The following is a 26,096-nucleotide window of genomic DNA, read 5'->3' on the forward strand; positions in this document are numbered from 1 at the left end:
TGCTTCTTATATGGCCATCTAGGTTCACATCTTCCGTAATTTCAATTCCAGATAAATCTTATAGACAACGAGAGAGATGGAGAAAGAGAGAGAGACACAGAGAGAATTAAATAACCAGAAAACAGGAAAAAAAAAAAAGGAAAAATTAGAATTAAGATGTGAAAGGGTTTGAGTTATCAATTTACACGAGTAGAACAATCAAATCTTTGCAGAAAAATATATGTGAGTAAAGATGCCTTATGATATCTCATGGAAATGATACTTTGGATTTTCTCACACATTGTATTCAGATTCAGGGAAAATGTGGGTGTCTTGATGCTGGGGATGAAATTCCTCTTTTGCTCCTCTTGTCTTTTCTCTTGGCTATTTAACAGAACCTTCTTTCTTCTTTGTAAATGATATGGATTTGTTGATATTCTCATAAATATGTATTCATTGTAAGTACTTTTCCCATGACACTGCATATTTAAGATCTGCTGTGAAACTTTAGGCAGAAAAAAAAAGCAGGAGGTTCTGGGGTGGAAACACATTTATTATTTTGCAGATTAAATACCATCAACTTCACCTCTGAGTGTGGCCATAAACATGAGGTATCTGTGACTCCAAAATTCCTTTCACGCTCTTCAGTATTTCTGTATATATATTTGAGGAAGGACCCACACACACAAGACTGTCAAGATCAGAAGACGCACAAGAAGAAAGTGGATAAATGCAGCACATTAGAGGAAATCACAAGTAGCCATATCAAAATGGATTAAATAAAGCAGAGGATGGAGCAGGTGTAGAAAAATACGAACTATAAAGCCTTCATTTGCTCTGTTACTCAGCAGCAAAATCAGAATACACTTTCTAATGATGTTGGCAGACACGTTGGTTTGGTATGAACACATTATCTTGCTACCTCCTTTGAGTGTACTCTCACTCCATACTTGACTGCAGACCAAAAAGAGATCCCAGCTCCTCTTCTCCCCAGATTTTTATCGCAATTCTAGACAGCAGTTCACTGCTGAATCAAACACATGCATTGTTTTTGGAAGAAGAAAGTGCAAAATAAGGCCTTTGTTCATCAAAGCAATTAAGTCAGTATGTAGCTGAAGAGGTGAGGCCAGGCCAACTAATTCAGCTATACTCAGCTGTGCCTATCAGTGAAGGGCAGTGTCCTGGCCAACTTCCACGTGCTGATTTCTTTGAGATCAGAGTGTATTCATCCACCCAGGCCCTCTCTAGGGGGCCTGGAAGTTGCCTGCAGCTGTGAAGATCTGAGCCACAGGTGACTGCTTATGGCAATTCCATAGTGCCCACTGCCATCGCAACCTAGGTGGGGGCTTTGTGAGCTGATGCTCAGCACCCTGCTGTCTGTCCTGTGGCTATGTGGCTCTAATGAAGCCTCTGAGAGCTTTGTCATTGACTTCACTGGGGTCAAGATTTCACTCCAAAGATGGATCTAGCCCCAAGGCACTGGATAAAGATTTTTAATGAAATTTTACAGGACAAGAGTTCTTGCTGCGGCTCAAATTTTAATTTAAACCACTCCAGATAATTTACTTCTGCTGTCAGGAAGTATCATTCTTAACCCCAAGATAAAGATCTTACTTCCATTTAGGTGCTATACTATGTGCCAGCATTGTATTTTCAAATATCAAGTGCATTTTCACTGCTTCTCTTGCACAGGATATGTACTATGCAGTAAGGAGCAACAAAGTATGATGTTTTAATTACTCTTTTGCTGTTCGATTTTTTTAACCTCCAGATGGTCTCTGTGACCGGTGATCTTTTCTTTAGTCTATATATTTCCTGCTTTAATTAGCTGACTTAACTGGGAGCACATCTGAGAGACATGTGATCGTATAAAATAAGTGCTAATGTTTAATTGCTTTCACAAAATTAGAAGCAGATAGACAGTCGGGTCCATAATTGAAAGACCTTACTAGAAGACAAGCTGATTGGTGTTGTGACAAAACCTGAGAGATTCCCAGGCTTGAGCTAATTTTGCATCAGCCAGGGCTGCAGGAGCAAGGCAATGACTCTATTAGCATGGTCAGAGCTAGGTAACAGATCTGCCATGCATATTTATCAGCTGAGGGCTGGCTCAGGTTGTGCCACTTTCTGAAAGGACTGAACCAAGATATTGCTCTGATTTACCACTTCCTAAGAAAGAACACAGTGAACAGATTTTTGCAGATATCCCTTTTCATCCTTGCCCCTTTCCATCATGCATGCTTGTGAGAAATGGCAGTTGGGTGGCCCAAACATCTGTCCTTGAGGGGCTTTGCCGGGAAATGCCAAGCAGTTGCTGACAAGAGCAGTGGGGATCTGACACAAATTTGTACAGAAAGGCAGTCTGGAGCAAGTCTGATCTTTTCCCTCTTGTACCAAATTCAAAGCTTTTTACTGCTGGATGAAAGGTCTGAGCAAGGTCAATTCTGAGAATATGAATGCTTTGTGCCTGGCTATCATTAACTGGTGAATGGGCATGCCTCGTTTTGATGCAGCCATAATAATTTTATTTGAGTGTAAAGATAGAAAGAAGGATACTTACGGGATCCCTTTTCACAAGGCCTGGGTTAGGCACAACGATGATGAGGTGGGCAATCGTAAACATGGAGTTCAGCACGTAAGAAAAAAACAAATTCTTATGCAATGTTATCCTTTGACAGCTGAGACTCCTGAAAAATATGGAGCACACGTTGTAAATTATTATTTTTCTTCTGAAGTCACTTTAACAAGCTCTTTCTGGCAATAATTTCTCAAGAATGCCTTTTGGCAAGGCGTAATCGGAAAACACATGCCTTGCATTGCAGCCTTAACCTCTGACCAATTTTTTTGTTTTGTTTTTACACCTGTTTAGTACCACATGCTTTTTAGCCATGTTGCAAAGAGCCATCCAGATACATTCTCATCTTTTGATGCTTTTCTTTATTTCGTGGTAATTGAGACATTAAGTGCTGAAGCAGAACCCTGAGAATGGTTAGATGCACATGTAGCAAAAATTAGGACCATTGCTTGATAAGAAACTGTTCCCAGGAAACTCAAATTCTCAAATATTCTGATGAATATTATTTCCTGTTTTAGGAATTGGCGGTGAGAACATTGTGTAGGAATCCCCTTAAATTTCAGGGGGATTAGGGTTGGTATCCTGCATGCCTCTGACACCAGCTGAAGAGGTTGTTTTCCTGCCCAGAGGGAGCAGCAGCATGGGGGGGTGGAGGGATATCTGCTATTGAGGGTAGCAGAATTTCCCAAGGTTACAAAATTCTTGCACAGCTAAATCATGACTTCAGTTTCCATCTTGAACCATCTGCTCTTTCCAATTCCTACCAAAAATTTCAGGCCACCCCCTTGGCTACCCCTGAGCAGAGAACACCTCCGAAGCTGATTACAGAAAAGTGGTCCTGAAGCTGATAGATAATGATGTCTGCCCTCACTGATCACTGAAAGAAAGCTGGTGAAACCTGCAGGTAAAGGAACAGCTAAGACAAGCAAATATTTCTTCCTGCTGAGTCATGTAAGTCTTTCACAGTCTGGAGCTGTGCGCTGGCTGTGATTTTCAGCTGCTCTTTACATGGAGTTTAATGCAGAATGCAATTTTTTTAAAAACAGAGAACTCCTTTCTGCTTATCTGTTTGTTTGCCTCCTTATTTAAGTATGTATGTATGTATGTATATATGTATTTATTTATTTTCCTCCTTGGTGACCTGCCACATATCTTTAAACTGTTCTTACACCTTTTCTGTGAGTCACTGGATGGAATTCTTCCTTTATCTTAGATTGTCTTGCTGGCTATGGTCATCATCATTCTGCAGTTCTCACTACTTTTGTTGATCTACTTTACCCACAAAGTCATCCTCTTTGTTTCAGGATGTCCATGAGATGGAGGCCTTTGGAGCTAGAATGAAGAGTATCTCTTTACCCTAGTCTAGATTTTATATTATTTTAGCATTAGCTATTGGCAGCTGTTGAACACCAGATATGGGGCTAGGTGCACCTACTGTAATCATATCCTACTTCCTGTAGGATAGAATACTGGGGAAAACAGACAGTTCTTTGGACTGACCTATCTTACACTGTGCTCTTGTGCTTATTTTACTTGTATTTGCCCCCATCACAAATCGAGCCTAATGTTCCTCTTCTGCTTCTCTGCACTAGAAGTGTTTGTCTGATCCTGATTCTTTCCTTCTCCCCATTCTCCATCATTACACTTTGTCTATATTACTGGCATCACTTGTCTTGGGACACTACCATGTACACTTCACCCTCTGTCGTCTTCTTACAGTCCTGATAACATGCATCCCATCCTCAATAAATCAAAATTTGACCATCACTTAGAGCAGTCTCTTTGGTCATGGCCACAGAGACGCAGGCCCTTGTCTCTGCAGCTGCCTCTCTATGTGGCTACAACTACAGATAGTCAGTTTTTTGTGATAGTCCCTGCCATATATGTGAACTTCCACTTTCATTCGTGTCATTCCTCACTGCTTTACTACTTTTCTTGGCTTTTCCAGTCTTCTCTATAAAATTGGACTACCCTTCCAAATATTTTGCTCCATCTGCTGTCCAAGCTCTTTGCCATGCTTGTCATCATCCTTCCTTCAGCCTCTTAAACTTCTCTTCCTTGATTACAGCTTTCATGTTAATGATCCAACAGCATCATGAAGTGTATATTTCTCTATCCTCACTTAATTACCTGACCCTTTGTATTTCCATCAAAATGGCAACGGAACCTTCCTGATTTGGTCTGTGTTGAGAGGAAAACTCCTTTTGCCCAATCTTCTCTTCTTTCTCTCTTTCTCAGCATCTCCCCTTATAATGGAAAGTTTGGCTTCACTAATTTTCAGCTGTACGCATAGTCCAACTTGTTATCTTCTATACCTCCACCTCCCTTCTCCTATTTATCTCTTATCTCATTGAAAATTTGCCAGCAATTCTGCCTGGAAGCCCTCTTTTTCAATTCCAATCTTATCCATCTACCCATCTTGCCCTGCACATGGACCTGTGCTCAGCAGTTTGTGATATTCTCCTCCTAGCAAAACCCAAGCTCGTTCTCCCTGCTGGTTTTGACAGTCACCACTGGTACACTCCTCTTCTGACTTTCTTTCTGGCTCTTCTCCAGATTCCCTAATCATTCCTTAAAAGTGTCTTTGAAAGATGCTCTTCATCCTCCACTCAACTTTCTGTATGTTCCCTATTCAGCTTTATTAATCATATGCAAAAAGGCACTAAGCTAATCATTCAGGCCTAAAATTCCATCTCTTTCTATGTCACCATGATTCTATCAGTTGTGTCTCTGACTATCTCCTATGATTTGCATGTTTGTCTCTTATTTTACTTTTCTTCCTATGCTTCCTTACTTCCTTTAACAGAGATAGGACATCCTATTCACACACAAGCACCCTTATTTTTGAGTTCCTACCCCCAATTTTCTATTGCCTTTATGATACTGATTCCCAAGGTATTTTTTTGCATTATTTTCTTTGCAGATCTATTCTGTGAATCTGTCACTGTTCTTCAATCACGGATATTGAGAACACTGCTTTTCACATCCAGTCAGTTATTTTCCATCTCCTGGAGACTTGTTTAGTTTTCAAACAATTATTTTCATGCTTTCTACTACATCCTCCTTGGAGAAAACTCTCAATGAAGTTCACAACTGATCCTTCCATTCATTATCCTTCTATTTCCTGTAAAAGCTTTGCCAACAATGGTACTGGCAGGTACATTCACAACACAACATCTATTGTTCTCACAGACTTGAACTTACTGTACTTCTCAGTTATATTTACAAAAATATCTTTGTTTTAATAATTAAATGGGAAGTGATTTGGAGTCAGGTGTCCCTTTTTTCCTTTTTACCATGTAAGACAATGGGGTCTCAGACTGTAACTATAAAAATACTGGAGTAGTGTTAAGATGCATGTAATTGTTGGGCACATCACTTTATGAATATTCTGTTTCCTATAATAAATTAATATTGCTTATCAATGCTCACCAATACCGACTCAATATTTCCTTTCAGTACTTTTTTTTTAATAAACGCCAGATAATTATGAATTTAGATACTTCAAATTCAAAGGAGAATAACCTCTGGCAGGAAAGACTGCTTATATATGGGAAGAATTTTTCCTCACATTCTGAAACAGAAACCTCTGCAACCTATTAACTGACATGTCTACGATCAAAGGCTACTGTACAGCTCTGAAACCATCTCTTACATTTGATTGACTGTTTGATTGATAGCTTGCCTTCTATTGAAGGTCAAATAATCTATCACTGCCATATCCAGATGGGAGAAGACAGCTGAAGGTAACAAGAAGACTGCTCCCATACAGCTTTACTCTTACTTCCTTATTATTTTAGTTTGGTTTCTTCTTTGTCCTCTCATCTTGTAGCACTTTGTTTTGATCCCTTTTTCTACTTCTTCCTGTAATATTTGTGTTACAAGTTAGTAATTGAAAGGAAAGGATAAGCATGGAGGAGGAAAGAGGGAGGTGTACTGCTGTCAGGAAGGCTGTTGTCAGATGCGTCTTTCAGCGTGGCCTGGGAATGTCAGGATTGAGCTGTCAGTGATTCAGAACTAACAATGAGTCAATCTGAGCTTGCCTTCCTCACTGCAAGGTCCCAGAAGTATGGAATTACCTTTTTAGACCATTTGATGTAGACATTTTAACCAAATCCTGTCCAAACAGCCATAAAGAGCTCTGGAGCCTGGCTAGAAGATTTCAGATTCCAAGTTTCTCAATGCACTACTGTAGCTGTGGTTTTGTGCTCTATTTCTTAGAAGAGATGGGAACTCAGCAGTTCATTAGGCAATCTGTAGCTATCTCTATACCCCTTTAACATGATAGCACAGCCACTCATCAAACTGATCCTCTGGAAATTACCAGGATTAAGAACCCATATTTTTTGTTCACCTATTTTGAGTCTATAATCTTACAGATTCCTATTACAGCTTATGCAAAGTCCAACCATTGCACTTCCTGTTTCATAGGTTTCACACATTACTAAGCATACTCTTTTCCAGATTGTATGGACACCCTAATCTCATCCATGATGAACTTGTTCAGGGACCAGCAGCAGCTGAAGTAACTGGGCAGAAGATTTACATAACACTACTGAGACAATGTTTACTAGAAAGCACACAGTCTGAATATATCCATAGGTCTATGAATCCAACCAAAATATAAAAGTCAGTCCTACTACATTTCTACTGTGCTCCAGCCAGTAAAAATTATTTGGAGTCTGACTGAATTCATTCAGAATATCCAGGCCCCCTTGTTCTCTGACTCATGGCTTCTCACCTGAGTTACAGAGTCTCTCTTCTGAAACTACATTCCTTCAGTATTGATTACTTTATTTTACTCCCATTAAAAATAACTTCATTCTTCTGTTCTGCCTTAGAAACACTGTTTTCAGTTTCTCTGCATTTTCATGTGGAGATACCATTTCTTTACCATCTCCAAGAGGAATTGAGTCCTCTGCCAAAAAGATGCAAAAAGCTCAGCTATTCTCTTGTTTTTATTGACTGGAATGTATTTGGAATAATTCACCCATAATATTTGACCTGTAAACAGATATATTTCTCAGATTTGTACATGGATTTATCATAAGACATAAGGACTGCATTTCAGAAAAGACTGCAAAGGTAATATAAATCAAAGTTGAGGCCAGAAATAGGCTGAGGTCCCTCATGTAAAATTTGAGTTAAATAATACAGAAATAATACAGGGTCTTTGAGACTGCAATTGCTTTAAGCACTGGAACAAGTATTTGTGGTTTCGTGGAGCAACTCTCACTGCAGATTGTTAAAGTCAGACAAAATCAAACTACCCCTTGCTCTCTAGAGGCAGAGGTTCAGCAAGAGCATCTTTTTAACCCCAATTTTCTACAATTATTATATACATTTAAGCAGGAATTTTGTGTTTGCTATGTAATGACAGGTTCTATAAATCTTCATATTTGTATTTGCGGCTAAAACACACATCTTAGAAGTTCAGTTAATGAAGTTGATGGTATCTTACTATCCAGCATGTAAAGCACTTCACGTTGTACTGAAGTTACTCAGTTATGATGCAGCACATTAAATCTACCAAGTCTGAGATACTTAAAAAATGCCATTTAGTCTAGACATATAAAACCTTTGCACTACAAGAGTCACACGAAATGTTTATAATTAAATGGTTGTGACAGAATATGTACTAGGTGTACTTCATTCTGATTACTTGGACTTAATGGTGACAAAATTTCAATGATTACAGAAATACCCTTTGTTTTATGTTACCACTACAAGATTAAAGAATAGAAAAAATACCAATTTGTCCCCTTACAGACTTTGAAATTCCAATGTGTGAAAAACTGTGTTCAAAAATAGTTTCCATGGAGAATGAATCCTGCTTTTTTTGAAAACAAAGCACATATAAATTCATGATTTGGCATGAGCGGGAAGGTGTTAATTTAGAAACTGCTCATAATTCACAGTTACTATCTTGGTCACTAAGATCTGGAAAAAAATGTATTTGGTGTATTTGTTATCTTTGACTACCAATTTGATAGATTCGAAGGGTGGGGGTTTTTTGGTTTTCAGTTTTATAGAAATGTCAACCAAATAAAAAGAAATAATAAATTGTGACCTATCTACTCTTCTGTCTGTCTACTGGGAAGGTAATTAAGTATGTCTGGAAGTATTCTACGCTTTTGGATTACATATATGCTTTTGAGCTTCTGAAATAGATTGATGGCTACACAAAAGAATATCACATAACTTTCTATGAGAATAGTGATAAAGAAATGAAAAATTGTATTTTGAATGCTCATCAATGACTTGAAAAAAGATTAGTGCAACTCTAACACAGGTCTATTTGTGTTCTGACATAATCAACAACTTCAGTTTCAAATATTTTCTTGCAGGCTTCAAAAAATACTCTTTATAATAACAACAGAGATGGACTTCAATTGCTATGGGTTACCATTATTGCATAACTATTCTTTCTTCACCCCTGCATAGAAGATTGTTAAAAAAAAAGTTTGTATCCAATCAACTCAGAAAACTTCTCTAGTCCTTTGAGACTACCTTACAGCTATCTTCAGATATATTCTGCAGCTGGTGAGCACTTCATCTCAGGTCATGAAGTAATGGCCTCGCCCTCTGACTGCAAATAATGGATGCACCTTTGCTGAAATCAGTAAGATAATACAATCCCATCCGGGTCATTTTTCCGAAGTATCTGAATGGACATCATAACCCCAGTTTCTAAAGTCGCAGAGGCTTGCAGTTTACAGTAACCTTGAATTGACACACCTTAAGAAGATTGCTTAAAAGCTTGGAGAAGAACATATCTTATGCAAGTCAACATAGCTCTGGATGTACAGTAGCTCAGGGTCCTATCCAGCAGTTATTCTCTAATATTTTCTCCACAGTAATCTCCCTGTATCATGTTTACACTGCTACTGAGAAATCCTCTTTGAATAGAGTGTGGTTTAGATATGTCTAGATACTTCAGCTTTTCATGTGATTTGAAAATAAAGAAACAAATGGAGCCCTTTATCTGCTAGAAATGTACTGGCATTGGTGTCTTCTAGTTATCAGCAGTTCCCTGAAGTGAAACCAGAAAGTTGTTCCCAGACAGCCCCTCACTACTGATAGTGTCTGAAACCCTGACTAAATGTCTGAGGGCAAATCTGAGCTCCTACTGCTCCTTTGCTGCCGTAATAAACAGTGTGCAGACAGGTTCACTAAAGTACAAGACTGAAATGCATAGCTGAACTCCCATAGCGCAGTTGCAACACTTTCAGTGAATATCAATTTTGTCTCCTTGAAAGTTCTGATATAAACCATTACTGTTTTTTCTTTTAATGAAAATGACAGGCTGCACACTAGTGTTAGATGCATCCCTAGTTATGAGTTCTGTAAGCACCTACACATGTCATGTCAACAGATCAGCCCCTAAGCAACTGATGAGGGTATTCCTGTCCTTTGGGAGCTGGGAGGCTTCAAATCACCGCCACGTGAAGTCACTGCTACTTCTCTGGGCTGGACATGCCCTTCAAGGAATAACAGGCAACTGGTAAATGAAAGGCCTTAACCAGATTTCCAGTTATATTATTTCCCTATGGATGGCACTTTTACACCACTTTTGAATAATCTAACATCATAATTTTGGCTGCACACCATTGAAAGATGCCCTAGTGGCGAGAGAACCCCGTGCTGATGCTTTTTATCCAATCAGTATCATATAAAAAGGCACTCGGAAGAGCTGGCCATGTTCCCTTCCAAGCTTTTCTTTAGTTACAACGTGAGATCCCTCATGGAAAGAAGAGAGACTGATTGTAAGAAACACTTACTTGAAATAGAAGAAAATTGCCAAGGAAATCAACAGGGATGTTATAGACAAAGCATGGCCAACGATCGCCATATAATAAAGTATGAACGCCATCTGAAATTTAACAAAAAGAAAAGGCAAATATGAACAATTTGCAGGCATCCATTATTTTTTCTCAATTAGGAAGAATCTACAAAATCAATCTATATTGTGTTTCTTTTCTTTCACAGTTTCTTTTGCAATATTCTTTTAATAGCAGCATTACATTAAATAGCATAACACAAGGTCTACAGACAAGATAAGTGTTTCTTACATAAGTTGATCTTTTTTCTGCTGCACTGAACTGACTGCTAAAATCTTTGCCTAAACTATGCATAACTAAGTTTCCCAAGCTCTAAGAGAGCACAGCAGACATAATACATATAGATTTTCAAAAAGACCATGGCAAGTTTCTACTCTAAAAAAATACTGAACAGGATTGGAAGAAAGGTTTTACAGTCCAAAAGACATTTAAGCAGCAGGGAGTAAAAGCTTAATGGTCACTTTTGGATGGAGACAAGCCAGTCAGTCCTGGGTGACCCCAAGAAAGGTATTGGGGCTGGTTTTTTGTTCAGTGTATTCATTAATGACGTGAGAACTGTTTCCAGATCATACTTTGCTCTTCTAGAGAATAGTAACAGACTCTTCACATAACTAATAGAGAGGACAAGAAGATATCATGCGAACTTCAACAAAGACAAAAGCAGGGACAAGTGATATAAGCCCTGCCTACAAAATGCTAAACTTCAAACTGGCAACTAAATTCAGGACCAAGATCTTGGAGTAATCATGGACAGGTCTCTGAATGCTGGCTCAATCTGTAGTGTTAGCCAAAGAGTCAAGAAAACATCAGAGATAACAGGAACAGTCCTGGAGGTAGAACATCCTTTTGTCTCTGTTTAAAACTTACAACAGACATCTTTCTGGCCTCCTCACCTCAAGAAAGACACAGTAGAGCTGGAAAAGGTGAAAAAAAGACAACTAAAATAACTGAGGAGGTAGAATGGCTGTGCTATGACACGTGGGTGCAAATTCCAGGATTCTCCAAATGGAGAGGACAAGTCATTGATGGCTTATGACTAAGGCTCAAGAAGTCATGAAAGCAGTAGATGAGGTGAAAAGTATTCAGAAGCTCCAACCACATTGCAACACGACACCCCATGGCAATTCCGGTAGCGACACTAAAGTGAACCTCCCTGTTGGGCAGCTAGCTAGTCTTGTTATCACTGTAAAAACAGTGTGTATGAACAGATGACCAGGAGTTCACTTTACTAATATCATCAAAATTTACAATAGGCCTATCCATATTTCGTGTGCCAACAGTGAAGCAAAATCATGGGACAGCACCTTGTCATCAGAATGCTGCAGTATTTAAATGCCATACAGTGGTCTCAGCCAAGCCCTTAAGCATCATGTAGCTGTCAGAATACTGTGGGAGGCTAACGGCATGCCAACCTCCAGTGTTCCATTTTTTCTGAAAGCACTAATACAATATCAGCCTGTCCTGAAAAATGACTAGATAACAGGTTCTTCTGCTGGGTTTATTTTCACCTCTATTTCATTTTTCTTTTGTTATGCATGGGCAATTTTCCTTTTTCAATGATTAGATGCATTTTTTATGACCATTCTCCTCTATGAAAAGCTCGTAAGTACCTGTGCAGCATTTTGAGTGTGGTTTCTTTATTACTTCCTCTTAGCATCTTTTGTGTGCTTTAGGCAAAGAAAAAAGAATAAAGGGAGAAGACATGTTTCATGCAACTCTTTCATTTCAGGTACATTCAGCTAATATCTGGCATGTTTCTAATTGATTTCTGTAGTCCTGAGTTTTGCCAATCACATTTTTTTTGGCATTTCCAAGCCAACAGAAAATTGCTGTTGAAAACAGATAGGAGTAAAATTTAGAAAACAAAGCTATTGTTAGCACAGGCGCGTATCTTTCCATCTAGTTTATTCGTCAGAGATTGTATGACTTCAGAGTCAGATCCTGCTTTCATTTACCTAAGAGGTGTGGTGGCCTGCTTTGTATTTACAACAAAATCACATTTACACCATTCTGGCTATGTGGACATGATACAAGTATCACTCAGTATGCACATAAACTGGAAAAATTCTGTATCTCCTGCTTTCCTTCCACAATGACCAACCACAGTATTCTAGTGACTGTAAATGTTTCAAAAGTTTTTTGTTTTTTTTTTTTCCGGAGAGCTCCTGCAACCCCAGAAAACGCAGATCAGAGTGTAGAGAAGATAGATTTCTGAATATAGAGAAGCAGGAGGGCTTTTTATCTATGTGCATATGTCATTTCTTTCACTGCATCATAAGCGGTGGCTATATGATACTAGACTGATACAGTTTTAAAGCCTGAATTTAATTTAGAGATGAATTTTCATAGTTGTTTTGTTTGTCTGCCTCTGCTGTATACAATCCTTAGCAAATAACATCTGTAAGTAGCAAAAGGTTCCAGGTAGCTGCATGCAAATCTGTGTGCATCCCTAAGGACTCTGATGACACAAACTCTCTACCTTTTAGCATACAACTGCTAAACCAGTTCAAAGGTATATCTGGGACTCAGCATAGCTTTTGTGTTTATTCCATGAAAACTTACTATGGTAACTGTTCAAAAAAGCTTTCCACGTATAACACTGAATAGGGATCAGAGAGGACTGACCTCTCAGGTAATAAAGCTTATGGTCTATTACTGTATTTTTAAGAATCAGATGCAATTTGTTTTTTAAGTGATTCATCTCCAAAATACAACAAGTTATTATTTCCAATTAACTTCAACGAGCAATTAACTATTTTATTAACCTCTGCACTCCTTGAAATGGCAGTCTCTGATGGCCCTTCTAATACACAGGGCTTGTAATGACTCACCAAATTTTTATTTTACGCACTTTTGTGGGTTTAGAATACTTGAAATAGAAACACTCACATGGCCCTCTAAAGGTCTTCTCTTGAGGAAAGAATTCTCAAATAGAAATATCTTCTACTCAGTTAATTAAATTCTATATAGGTACATGAAAATACTCTAGAAACAGAGCACACTCCTGGTTTTTGATGACTTGGACTACAGGTCATAATCCAACTTGGTATTTCTGTAAAGATAGATTCTTTCTGCATTTTCCATTATTTTTTGTTTCAGAACAATCTCAAGGGATGTATAATTTTCCGTTGTGTTCTATCTGCACTTCGCTTGAATGATATTCAAAATTCTTCTTCTGGAAGGCACGAGTAATAGGCAACAGAACTACATTTTTTGCCTCTCTACATGGGCCAACATCTGGAAAAATGGTATTTTTATGGTGCTTGCATTTAATGCCTCTGTGAGCTGAGATTCTTACTACTACTCTCTCTTTATTGCATAGGTGAGCTCCACTTTAACATGATGATTCCTCACGCTGCAAAAACTTTTAGAATTCACCTCCTGCCTAGTCCAGTAGACTTTTCCAAGGTTCTTTATGCTGGGTCATTACTAAGTATAACCACATATGAGTTTTTGGCTGTATTATAAAAGATCCTCCAAGACAAACCCCAAATCAAATCACTTTCTGACTTTCCCTGCCATAATTCCAAAGAGTCACAAATTATTCTGTCACAAATCTGTATTCAGATTTTCCTGGAGCTCCATTCACATTTGAGAAATATGTTTATTTTCATGAGCTCACCTAAATTCTTTTTTAAAAGCTCTTCTCAGATTTCCTTCTCCTTTCTTTTGCTTTCTGATTTTGATCTCCTTTTTCAGTTTAGAAACTCAATTTTGGAAATATTGATTCGAATTTTTAATTTATTAGTGTAAATAGTCACACTGACTTCAGTAAAACTATTAAATATAAATGTGTTCAGGTTTGTAGAATTTTCTGGTGTAATGGTATCTTCATAAATGTTTCTATTCAAAAGCAGTGAATAAAGAGTGATATTCTTTGCTTATGAAAATAATCTTAACCTATTCTAGGATTTCCAGCCCTGCTAAGAAGTTATCAACAGCTTGGAAGATTCTCATTACAGAAAACGAAACTGAAGTTCTAAAGGATCCTTTTATAACCATTGGACAGTCAGGAGAAAAAAACAGGAATTAAAAAATGCATTTGAAAAATACAGCGAAGTTGGTGAGCTACTGTTGAATGTTGACTAAATCATCCAGCCTGTAGCAAACATGTATTAAATCTAATTTAGATCTAAGAATTCATGAAATAATTTTAACAAGTTAAAATTAGGAAGCCAATGCTATTCAACTCCTGTGCAACAAATAAAACTAAAAGATGGAGACAACTCTGACCATTTTCATGTGTCCAGCCAAAAACCGTTCCAAGACAGTTGCTGTCTTTTTAACTGTAGCATACCTTCAATTTTTCAGACGTGAATGAGTTGCACAGAGTGTAGTTGGACCAAGTTCGATTGCTCTCAGGATGGCGGAACCAGTTTCCAGTTTCATCACAGTATTTTGAAGCTCTTTCTGATGGTAAAGTGCAATAATAATTATTATGTTAGCTTATTATACATTAAACATCCTTTAAAGAGAATTGCTGTTTAGAAATAGAACTCCTGTGTAACAAAATCCAAAGGACTTTCAACTTGTGTGAATAATATACAGTTTCCTTTTTTTTTTTTAATTAGAGATTTATCTGACACCACACTTGTTATTTATCTGTCTCCTGCTGGTCTTGAATGAATGCAATAGAGTATATATACCCAACCTTCACTCAGATGCAATTATTTCCATGTTAATAATTCACTTAAAGAGGCTGTTGAAACTCACTCAACCTGGCACTCCCAGTGAGGTGCCAGTATCCCTCCACAGACACTAATAAATTAAGTCTTGCGGTAGGGCTCCATGTTTTACAGGGAATAATTGAATTATTAGTTAAAAGTGATGTGTAATGAAAGGACAGTAAGCAGTACATGAACTGAAGCTCAGGTACTGGTGATAGCAATAGTCCCAACATCAGCGATGCATCTGTGCAGACAGCTGGAAGAGTCTGCCCAAACTCTATGCCAGCGGTGGGGAGGATCACTGTTGATTTGCCCCTGAGGTTGCAAACATAGAGATAAGCAGGCTCTATGCTTAAATAATCTGATGTGTGTTTGGCTTCTCTATGCAACTCTGTCACAGGTGATTCCGGCACTGTCTGCAGTGCTCACCAGGTCCGTGCTTTGTTGCACGTGTCTTTCTCTTGCAGTAGCAGCACCATTAGGATATCTCAGGGGGGTGTCTGGAAGCACAAATGTGTGCCATGCAGGCATCCTCCTGGCTGCATCTGCATTTCTGATTCAGAAATCCTAGATGCAGGGGTGCAGACAGTCACTTCTAATCACCTGTGAAGTCTTGGACTAATTCCTTTGGCTTTCCCCCAAGCATTAGCCATAGGGGAATCAGTGGAAAACTTGCCCGTGTTACAAAAGTGGCTACAATCAGAAGGTTAAATTATTTGACGTTTTCTTAGATAGTGACACAACTGTTTATTTATGAATTTATGCAGCAGTTCAAGTCTGACTTATTTTGGCAGACTAAGAAGTCTGTCTTGACATCTCTTTTTCTATTGTAGCTTTATGATTTTATTGACTCTTTGCATAGGTTATCAGCACTTCCAATCAATTTACTTCTAAAGAGCCAATTACCATTTGAACAGACACAATTCATTTCTTGCGTTCAACATCTGCGTTTCTTTTTCTTAGTCAGATCTGATGATTAATGGCTCTAGTAACTTGGAAGATTCATATTCCCTCTTTACATGCTGAGAAAAGCAGTTGATTATACTGGCAAGGTAAGCGTTATGTGAACTGAGTTATCTTCCTCTGACTAGACATGCACTTTGTATAGGACTACTGCACAAAGAAGATGATTCTCCAGAATGCAGCATACTTTTGAAATTACCGAGAGCTTCAAATCATTGTTTTGAGGGACTTGCTGAAAATCAATACGTGCATTAGCAATACAAAGAGGAACAGTACATGCTATCTTAGCCTTCCATCACTGCAGCTTACAGATAATCTCAGTCTGCCTGTGTAGCAATGTTCTCGTTGTACTCTTTGCCAGATATTATCTAAAGCTGGAAAAAGTGTTCAGTCATAGATAAAAGATTAATGGTTACTTTACCATGGAACACAGTGTACAAACATTGTACCTGCTATCCCATACACTGTGCAAAACGAGTGGCTTTTGTTAATATACTATAGAGCATGATGGTAATACCATCTATCATCTTTGCTTTTTAATGCCTAGGTAGGCACGCTGCCTAAGTTTAATGTGACCTTTGTAAGTCAGAGATGAATCTGAAGCTTTGTAGTTTTCCTTGAAGCCAGATAAACGCAACTGATCCTACTTTGCAAGTTGCCACAGCCCACTGATTTCCTGCTGTAATGCTATCAGAAGATGGAACTAGATTAGAATTCCATATGGGTTGTGTTATCGAAAAGTACAACTGTGATACACCCACTATATATGATACGTGTCTTTTCAAAATATTTAATTAAAAAATATTAGTTAGATTGATAAAATGTGTGGGCTAAAGTTTATGATAAAAGGGACAGTTTTTCACATTTCTGCTCACTGCTTTTGGTAGATCATAAACAAAGAGGATCAGGTCAGGAACTTAGATGTCCCTCACTTAGGTGCCCGTGAGATGCAATGCGTTTAGTCAGTGAGACTGGCTGTTGAAGAATTTTCACAGTGTTTGTCTTAATTTGAAATTCGAAGCTTGATATGGGGGCAATTACACTACCTTCATACTGTCCATACCAGTAACTTAAACTGGTAGAACATATATTCTGAAACTCTGATTTTACAAAGAAATGAAGCTTTGAGTATGTAATCCAACCACTGCTCTCTACTGCAAGTTCTTCTGTGATAGCCTAGTATTAGGTACATGATTGGGAACCTGGGAACATGTCGCATTTCATACTAACCAGAACAATCCATAGTAAGCCCTGAAAAAGTACTCAAGTGTATAAGGATAAAAACAAGGAGTAAAACAATATTAGCAAGGGAAAGTGGAAATGTATGCTTTAAGATGATTGAAATACTCCTAAACACAAATTTTTAGGCTCTATCCACATGTTGTCAGCTTGGATAGGGTACCACTTGAGTATCACACTATTCAGAATGGAAGAATGGTGACACTGAGTGGAATTATCTCATCTGACTTTGGCTACCTTAAAATTAGGCATCTTCTCAAAGGCAGTTGTGCAGGCTCTTTGTAATCAGCTAAAAAGGACAGAAGTCCTTCAACAGCTGTCTGAGAAAACTGGGTGAGAGAATCCACGCTACAGTGGCAGCTTCACTGGAGTAATGAGGTGTCTAAAAAGATTAACCAATAATAATAGTTTTGCATATGTTACTGCTTGTGCTAGCAATTATGCTTTAATGAATCAAATTCTCATAAAAAGCAACTCAGCCATTTATATGTAACAAATATCTTAACCAATAACAGTGCAATAAACATGAATACTGTATTAAACAGTCCTTTTACAATTAGTTCAACTCTATGGCTAGCAGATGTTAAAAGAGTCTATTCTGATTTTTTTTTATTTATTGTGGAGTTATACGCTGGAAGTAAAAAAAAGTTTCCCTCTGTTGCAATGCATGCTCAGCACATACCAAACACTGGATTCTTTGCCACTATTTGGACTGACCTGTATAGTAGTTAGTTTTGCAGATGAGGGAATAGCTGATACTTCTGTAACACGTCTGATTTACTTACCTCCTTAGTAAAATATTCTAGAAGAAAATTTTTCAAAAATGAAAAAATCATCTGAAAAAATACAATGGAAATCCCAGAAAATTCCAGTTCCAATGTCCTAGTAAGTGGAGAGTTCTCACTCTCATCAAAACGCCTTTTTCTGCAAAATTGGAGTTTTTAGAATAAAGTCAAGTTATGCACAATGCGAATAATAAATGTTTACAATGCAGCTGCTGAAATGCTAAGCCAAATGACAGAAATACACAGAAGAGCTGGGGACACCTGCCATGGGCTCCAGCATGTTGCCACACCAAGGCGCTCTGCTGAGTTGCCAGGAGCCTAGGATGGAGTGGGCAATGAGGAGAGGAAGCTGGGATTGGGAAGCTTAGATTAGGGACACCTGAGGAATGGCATCCCTGCCTGCATGGAGCCACAGCTGCTCACTCACTGCTTTGTGGCAGTGGTTGCTCATCTGCAATGACTAAACCTCTCAGCTTAGCATCCTGCTCTACTGGATGCTTTCAGCATTTTGCCAGCTGTGAGAAGGGTGTGCCTGTGGCCATCAGCCCCATTCCCTGTGGTCAAAAGTGTCATAGTAGCTAAATCCAAAAGGATCAGCAAGAACAAATTGATCTGCTCGCCCTTCCCCTGCATGGGGGACTTGTCCTGATTTCCTTATTTTTTCATAAGTATGTTGTAAGAAAAACAAAATCTTTCACAAACTGTGCTGACAGTTTGTGAAGGACACTAGAAGGGCACTAGGAGAGAGCAAGGGAACTCACTCCTAGATATTCCTTCCCTCAGAGCCACACGAAGAGTTACAAGTAATGGGTCTATAAAATGGATCCAAAGTGCAGAACTGAGAGGAGCTTTGCTAAAAGCAGCCTCAGATCATGGACTCAGCTGGGTTAGGAGCTTCTTCTCCTAACCACTGTATGTTGCCAAGGAGAAAAGAGAGTGAAAGCAAAACCAGAAGAGAAGGTAATGCTCTCACAATGTAAGTCATCCATCCAGCTGTGCTGCTGTACATGGCTGCACCAGTAATTCATCCTGATTGCAGGCACAGTGCGGAGGCAGGGAGCTGGGCAAAACACAGTGCCCTGCCTCAGACCCAACAGGCTGTGTTCAGCACAGTGCCTCACACCCTCTGATATGGACTGCCATTGCATCCACAATATATTTCCTTTCTGTTTTATTAGCAAGAGTATTACCTGAATGAGTTACATACTATATATTCCCATCAAATTCTATTCTTTCGATTCTTATAAATTTCAGTGTGACTTGAAGACTTTTAATAGGGATTATACCAGAGATTAACCTGTGTAAAATATGAGTATAGAGTACCATTCAGGGGAAAATGTGCATGATGACTGGCTCAGGAATACAAAATCCAGCACTGTTCAGGGCTTCAGTCAGGAGCAGATGAGACAATGAATGTCCTGCTGAACCAGTAGGTCTCTGTACCTTGAAACGACTTGTTTTTATGCATTACCACACTGCATGTGCTGGTCAGTGTGAGAAAGACAGCTGTAAAAGGCAAATTATTTACTGAAGAAATAAATAGCTTGTAGAGAGGAATTTATATTCATTAGCTTTAAGATACACCCTTCTTTTCGCAGGACAGAGCTTTGTCAGGTGGGAAAAGAAAGGAAGCCCTAGTTACTGGAGCAAGCTGGATTATCACTGTGGTGCTTTGTCTTCTTAAAACACAGATTTCTATCTAGTATGAGCTGACATATTGAGTGAAATAAGTGGAATTACATTTGGTTAGTATTAGTGGTGAAGTTGTCAGACAAAATGAACTGAGCACTGAGCATGTTGAAGCTCTCTTTCCTTGTCATTCTGCTTCTGTGCCATTTTTTCCAGATTATTATTTCTCCTGTTTTATACCCTCTAACAACTTCTTGGCTCCAATACTGAATGCTGTTGGGGTTCAGGTACAACGAGCTGTTATGCAGCACTCAGGTGCAGGAAGATGTGATCCTAGGTAACAGATAATTAACTTTTTTAGTTACAAATGACATGCATCAAAGCACGAAAAGAAAGCTGAATGCTACCATTTTATTCCAGGACTCAAGGCTACGCATGGCCCCATACAGAAGTCATGTAGACACTGGGGAGTTAATAGACAGCAGTTCTGTGGATATCAGGACATCGCTAAGTGACACAATGGGAAATATTTCTTTCAGAATCCCATGAGCTTACTACTTGCATGCCTCAAATATATGCTGAGATGGTCTGATGTCACAGAGCCTTAATGAGAAGGAAGTCTGACAGGCACTGTGGTTTTCATCTTATAAAATCACTGCTCTTTGGGATGAATTTTCTGTTTCCAGCAGAAAATTTAGCTATACCCAACGGCATAAGGTTACTGAACACAGTAATGACTTGTGACATGAACTTGGTAGGCTTTTCTCAGGACAGCTGAACCTGTGGTTTTTGGCCACCTCTGAGTGGCAGCCAGTTCCATTAGCAACTGAAAAATTTCCTCTCCCTCCCGCAGCTTCTTGTCTTCCTCCTACTTTGTTAAGGTCCTGCATGACAGTCAAGCACCTGTATAGGCAGGCTTCGTGCTGGCTTTACACTGCAGCTGTAGTACACATGGGGTACCCGTCACACATTATAGGAAAGCAGCTCTGGCTGCACCAGGACATGCAGAGATGCTTCAGAGGCACAGAAATGCTGCCAAGCAGCGGGGACATCAGACTAGAGGCAGGTGGATGTGCCACGTGGGAGCAGAGGGACGTACCAAGGGAAAACGCTGACTCTGGGGGACTGTATGTATTGCTCCTTCACAGGAATGCAGATAGATCAGCAGGAAATTGCTGAAGGAGGATTTTTGTCCCCTGTGGCTTTGTACAGATAACAGATACATAAAAAATCTCAAACCTGAAAGCTTTTAAGCACAGAAGAAGGAAAAACTGGAGTACACACACAGCGTGGGCCAGGCTCTGCAGCACACATTGGTACCTTAAGGAGCCCTTTGCAATCAGTCCGAGTCACAGTCCTCAACTTTAATAGACATTAATAAGAAGAGAGAGGTGCTTCAAAGATGGCTTGAAGTGTTACTCTGAAGAGTGCCGCTGGAATTGAGTGATTAGTGCAGAAGAAGTTGCTGGAGACAGGCAGGCAAAAATCTGGGAAAAGGTGATTTGTGCAGCAGCTGGAGGGTTGGGTTCATAACCAGCCCTGCTCATGATGGGGTGGGGACTGGGGGAAGTGGGAGGCTGTTGCGTTGCCCTCCACCTGCTTTTATAGGAACACATGGAGTATTCATAAATCAGGACGGTTAATGTCTTTTTTTTCCCCCATGAAAAATACAGAATTGGGGAAAGCAGAGGACTTGTGGTAAATTGTTCTATTCATCAGAGGGACTGGTAGCCATTTGGGGATGATGCCATGAACAAAATGCAGGCAGAAACAGATTTCTTGGCATTTCTGCAATGAATGTAGAAAAAAGCACATGCAACCTCAGGATCCTGAGCCTTCAGCTCACCTGAGCACAAACACTTTTGGGACTTGTAGTTACAGCTGACTGAGGATACTGGGGCATCAAGCTGCCAATAAGCAGTAAGTCCTGAAAGCTGAACACACAGCTCTGTCTTCCCTCAAACAATACCCTTTGTGGAGTTTTATTTGCATCTAATATTTCTTCATAACTATTCAGCAAAATCTCTGTCCTTGATTTTTTCCCTTTTATTTATCTTTTTAAGCATTCTTGATTTACTTCTCTTTGCCCACAGAGGTGCTAGCATTTCTATGAAGAATTCAGTGAACAATTGGAACTTTGAAAGAGTATCACTTCTGCTCATCTTCTTCCAAGAAATATTTTCCAGTAAAACCAGAAGATTTTGATAGATATTTCATGCATATAAGAGTACTTTTATAATTTTCCCCTTGATAGAAAAGTCTAGAATAAGGTATTAAAATCTGTTGATATCATAACTAAATTGTTAATATTTCCATATTTTCATATAAAAGGTCCCATAAATCCAGCACGTATGTTTATGTCAATATAGCACATAAAATATTATATGAATGAAAATACATAGGTTAGGCAACTCGAAGACTTTACATATTTTCATTTCAGCCAAACTCTGAGATTTCATACTTCCATTCAAGGACATCAATATTCCTTTGAAAGATACGACGATAAAATTAAGTACCGTACCAGTTGGGTCAAAGTCTGGAAAATAATCTGGGCAGTTCTGAGCAGTGATTCTGCCAGCAGGCGTGTCATCCCAGCACAGCCAGCCATCCCACGTTCGGTTGCAGAACAGACCTGGATGTTGAAGAGGAATTCAGTAGTCAATTCAGCAGTCACTCCTGAGCCCATTCTGTTCTGGCCTCCCAAGGAATATTGCTATCTGCAGACAATAAAGTGGTTTTGCAACATAAGCCCTTGTTATTGCTACACTTGGAGTGGCATTTAGGTAGTAGAAAGTACTTGGTTTTGCCAACCAGATGATAGTGGATGTGCCAACAGATGTTACTGGAAACTAATGTTTTAAAGCCTACTGAATGGAGCTTTGAGTGTAGGGACTGAACCTACACATTCATATTCTTGACCCTCAACAGTTGTAGCAGACAGGACCCTGTAAGTTCCCTTCTGCAGAGGTAGCGCTCCTGGGGTTGTGTGCCCTACAAGGATTGTTCCCAAACACACAAAAGGCAAAGTGGATGAGAGAGGGAGGCAGAATGCTGCTCTTTTTTGTTCCCCATTAGAGAGATGTTAATCGTGCGAATAACACATCAGGACCAAAAAAAAGATATTTCTTGGTTATTTTTTATGTAAAATCAGTTTTTGTCGGGGAAAACGCATTAACTAACATGAGTGACAGGTTAAAGGGACATACAGTGAGAAGATGTACTTTGCCATTTTTTGCTCTGGTCCCCAGGAATTTTCAGAATAACTGTTATCACCACGTAGGTTGTTTCTGACAGACTTACATAGAAGGCATTTAATAGCCTTTGACAGTTAATAAGTTATGGGCAACTAATTGCTTCTGATACCTTTAAAGTTATCATCTGATAAGCTTTTTTTTATTTAAACTTTTGCAAAGAAACAGACTATTTGCAATAGAGTTACAAAGCTTTAAAATAAGTTTTAAGTGTTGAAATTTGCACTGATGACTGTTAATTTAAGTTGAAATAGCTTTGAACTAAAATGGAAAGCATTAAACTTTAGAAATTTTTTTTTTTTTCCAGATTAGATGCATAGGGAAAAGGATATTTTTATGAAAACTTTTATTCATTAGGTTATATTTAATGCACAGATAGATATGATGTAATGCTGCTTGTTCACTTTATTAGCAAGCCATAGTATCAGCTGTTTGCTATCTTTCAGACATTCTCTTGTTCTCTGTCTTTGAGATACATTTGAAAGACTTTTAGAAATTGTTTTGTAATACCAAAGAAGAGCAAAAAATGTTTGCAACTTAAGTTTGTATCTGAAAGACACGACAGAATGAAGCTGGTAGGGATTTCAGGCTTTAATTTTAAATCCTTTGCCTTGCCTTATAAAGCAAGATTCATACAATGTGGAATGTGTCTTTCAAGGTCAGGGACAGGATATATACATACATATGCCCATAAGTATATATACACATACACCAACATACACACATATATATATATGTTTTTGAACTCCTGTAACAATTTGCACAGTCTAAGTAATAAAGCATAAAAGGCAGATGTGAACAACATGTTGCTGAATCACTGACCCGAACAATTACGTTTTTGGGGGGAGTGTGGGAACACTGTGCAGGACTGTCAGGCACTCCCATGTGCTTGAACTGTACATTTCACTACTCCACTGTGGTTTAAACTAATCAATTCTACCTTGAAACAGGCAGGTATGCCCAGTAGATGCCTTCAGATTATATCTTGGGCTTTTCTTCTCAGGAGACACTCCAACAGTTGTCCTTTGCACTAAGGGAATTAACCATCTCATACCATCCTCCCTTTCAAATTAGCAGCTAAGAGATCAAGGCACTTGCTCACTTCCATCTGTTTATGAAATATATTTAATATTTATGAGATATACATGTTGGAGGTAGATCTGTAATTGAGTTACGACTCAGAGAAACAAGTCCACAGTGAAAAACACAACTTCAGTAGTGTTGGCCTTTTTCCCTGTTCACTTATTATCTTCAGTCTGAGTTACAAATGCATTAAATGCACGTTGCTATGAACACAACACTCCCCAATGGCTCCACTGAAACCCAGCTGTCAGCTGAAGGAGAGCAGGAACTGCTGAGCTGTGTCAGATGGCTGCTGGTCTGCTGCTGCTGTCCTCCTGGAACAGCCTTGCCCTGGAGAAACCACCAGGATGACATCATATGAAACAAGAATCACTTCATGCTGGGCAAAACTTCAGCCCTTTGCAATAAATGCAATGTGCAAGGGGTAAAAAATCAGAAAAAAAAAGAAAAAAGAAAAAAGAAAGAAAGGGAATAGATTAGAACTATCAATTAATGCAAAAATTATATTTTTAAAGAGCTGGTGACTAAACGAGTAATGTGTGCAGAGAATAGCACAGCAGCTAAAGACTTGTTTATGTCTGAAACACGACAGTTTTTACTGCTCTGTTTAAATACTTGCACGTTGATTTTTTGTTTGTTTGTTTATTTCTCCTGTTATTGGCCTAAGCGAAAACTCATTTGAATCAAAGGTCCTACATTGTACATTTCTACATTCATTCGAAAACAATTCTGCATCGAGGCCTGAGTATCTTAACATTTAGTCACTGATTTTTACAGACATCAATAAAATCTGATAAAGAGTTACAGAAATGCTTTTGTTCATATACTGAAGAAAACCTCACCAACATATTATCTCCACCTCATGTACTGTGTTGTTTGATTTTTCTTTCTAATATAACTTCTCTTAAACAGTGCCCTCAGTCCCTGTGTTCTTAGGGATATGGCTAGTGGGCAGTGTGGTAATGGGTCAACAGTCGATTTCAGAGGTTTTTTCCAACCTTAATGATTCTATGATTCTATGACTTTATGATTCTTTACTTGCACAAACTGCCACTATGTCTCAAGTATTTTTTCTTTAGCTTCCTCATAGCTTCTTCCTTATTTTCTATTTAAAAAATGACCAGAAGAGAACCCTCAGTCCCAGCCTGAAAGTCTTTTTCATTCACTGTGTGCCATTGTTGCATCACTACTATCTGTCATTTTTTTTTTTCTTTTATTAATCTTAACATGTGCTTCCTATTCAGTAATGATCTGTCCTCAGTGCTTTATAAATCTCTTTTTACTAGTGATACTGTTGAATACGGAAGACCAGGAACACTTGTGTTGATACAGAGTATGACAGTTCTCAGTTAATTCAGGACAGACAGAAAAGGAAAACAAATGAGCAAAGCAAGACTGGCACCTATATTTAAGAGATTACTGTTCACAATCACATCTTTGTGTAATAGTACCAAAAAGTACTGCACTGACAGTCCTGGAAAACTTAACTACTTAAGGAAGAGAACAGAAATTCAAGCAGCAAAGCCCTGAGCCAGCAATGCACTTCACCTACATGACGCAGGTACCATCTGCATGGGAAGGGAGGAAGAGCTGCTCATTCCCTGGGCTCGCTCTAGCCTTTCTTCTTTTTTAGCATCTCAGAGGACAGTAAGTTAGTGTGAATCTGACTGCTGCTTACCGGAAGGCAGCTGCATCCCGAGAAAAATATAGGTTAGTATAGAGAACAAAATGCTTCTTTGCAGTGATATACACAAACATGGTAATATACAAACAGAACTTTTTTATCTTCTTTACCTTTTTTCCTATATGGAGGAGCTCTGTTCATCCTCTCATAGCATTTGAACTGTGAATCTATTATCTTCTGTCGTATGACTGAATTTTCAGTTACTACAGGCTCTAATGTAGGATCAGTATAATTTACAGTAGCAGTAAAACTTGGAACCATTCTCTGTACAGAAAGGAAAAACTGTTAGTAACACTGAATAAACCAGTAAGATAAAAAAAATTACAAAAGGTAAGAAATCTTCATTACACATTCCTCAAAGGCCTTTTATTTGCATATTTTGCATTATGATAGACCTTCT

General features: G+C 38.7%; 1 protein-coding gene across 1 annotated transcript in view; it reads right to left on the minus strand.

The window, feature by feature from the left end:
• Window positions 1-2,073: 2,073 nt before the first annotated feature.
• LOC104911411 (calcitonin receptor-like) overlaps window positions 2,074-26,096 on the minus strand; it is a 33,307-nt gene continuing 9,284 nt past the window's right edge. Inside the window, exons 3-8 of the mRNA XM_031554031.1 lie at window positions 25,807-25,960; window positions 22,200-22,310; window positions 14,693-14,805; window positions 10,336-10,427; window positions 2,540-2,666; window positions 2,074-2,148 (exon numbers count right to left, since the gene is read on the minus strand). Coding sequence (XP_031409891.1) covers window positions 2,074-2,148; window positions 2,540-2,666; window positions 10,336-10,427; window positions 14,693-14,805; window positions 22,200-22,310; window positions 25,807-25,960 — 672 coding nt within the window. The remainder of the gene's footprint in view (window positions 2,149-2,539; window positions 2,667-10,335; window positions 10,428-14,692; window positions 14,806-22,199; window positions 22,311-25,806; window positions 25,961-26,096) is intronic.

Source organism: Meleagris gallopavo, chromosome 6, assembly GCF_000146605.3.
Source record: "Meleagris gallopavo isolate NT-WF06-2002-E0010 breed Aviagen turkey brand Nicholas breeding stock chromosome 6, Turkey_5.1, whole genome shotgun sequence".
Classification (NCBI taxonomy): domain Eukaryota; kingdom Metazoa; phylum Chordata; class Aves; order Galliformes; family Phasianidae; genus Meleagris; species Meleagris gallopavo.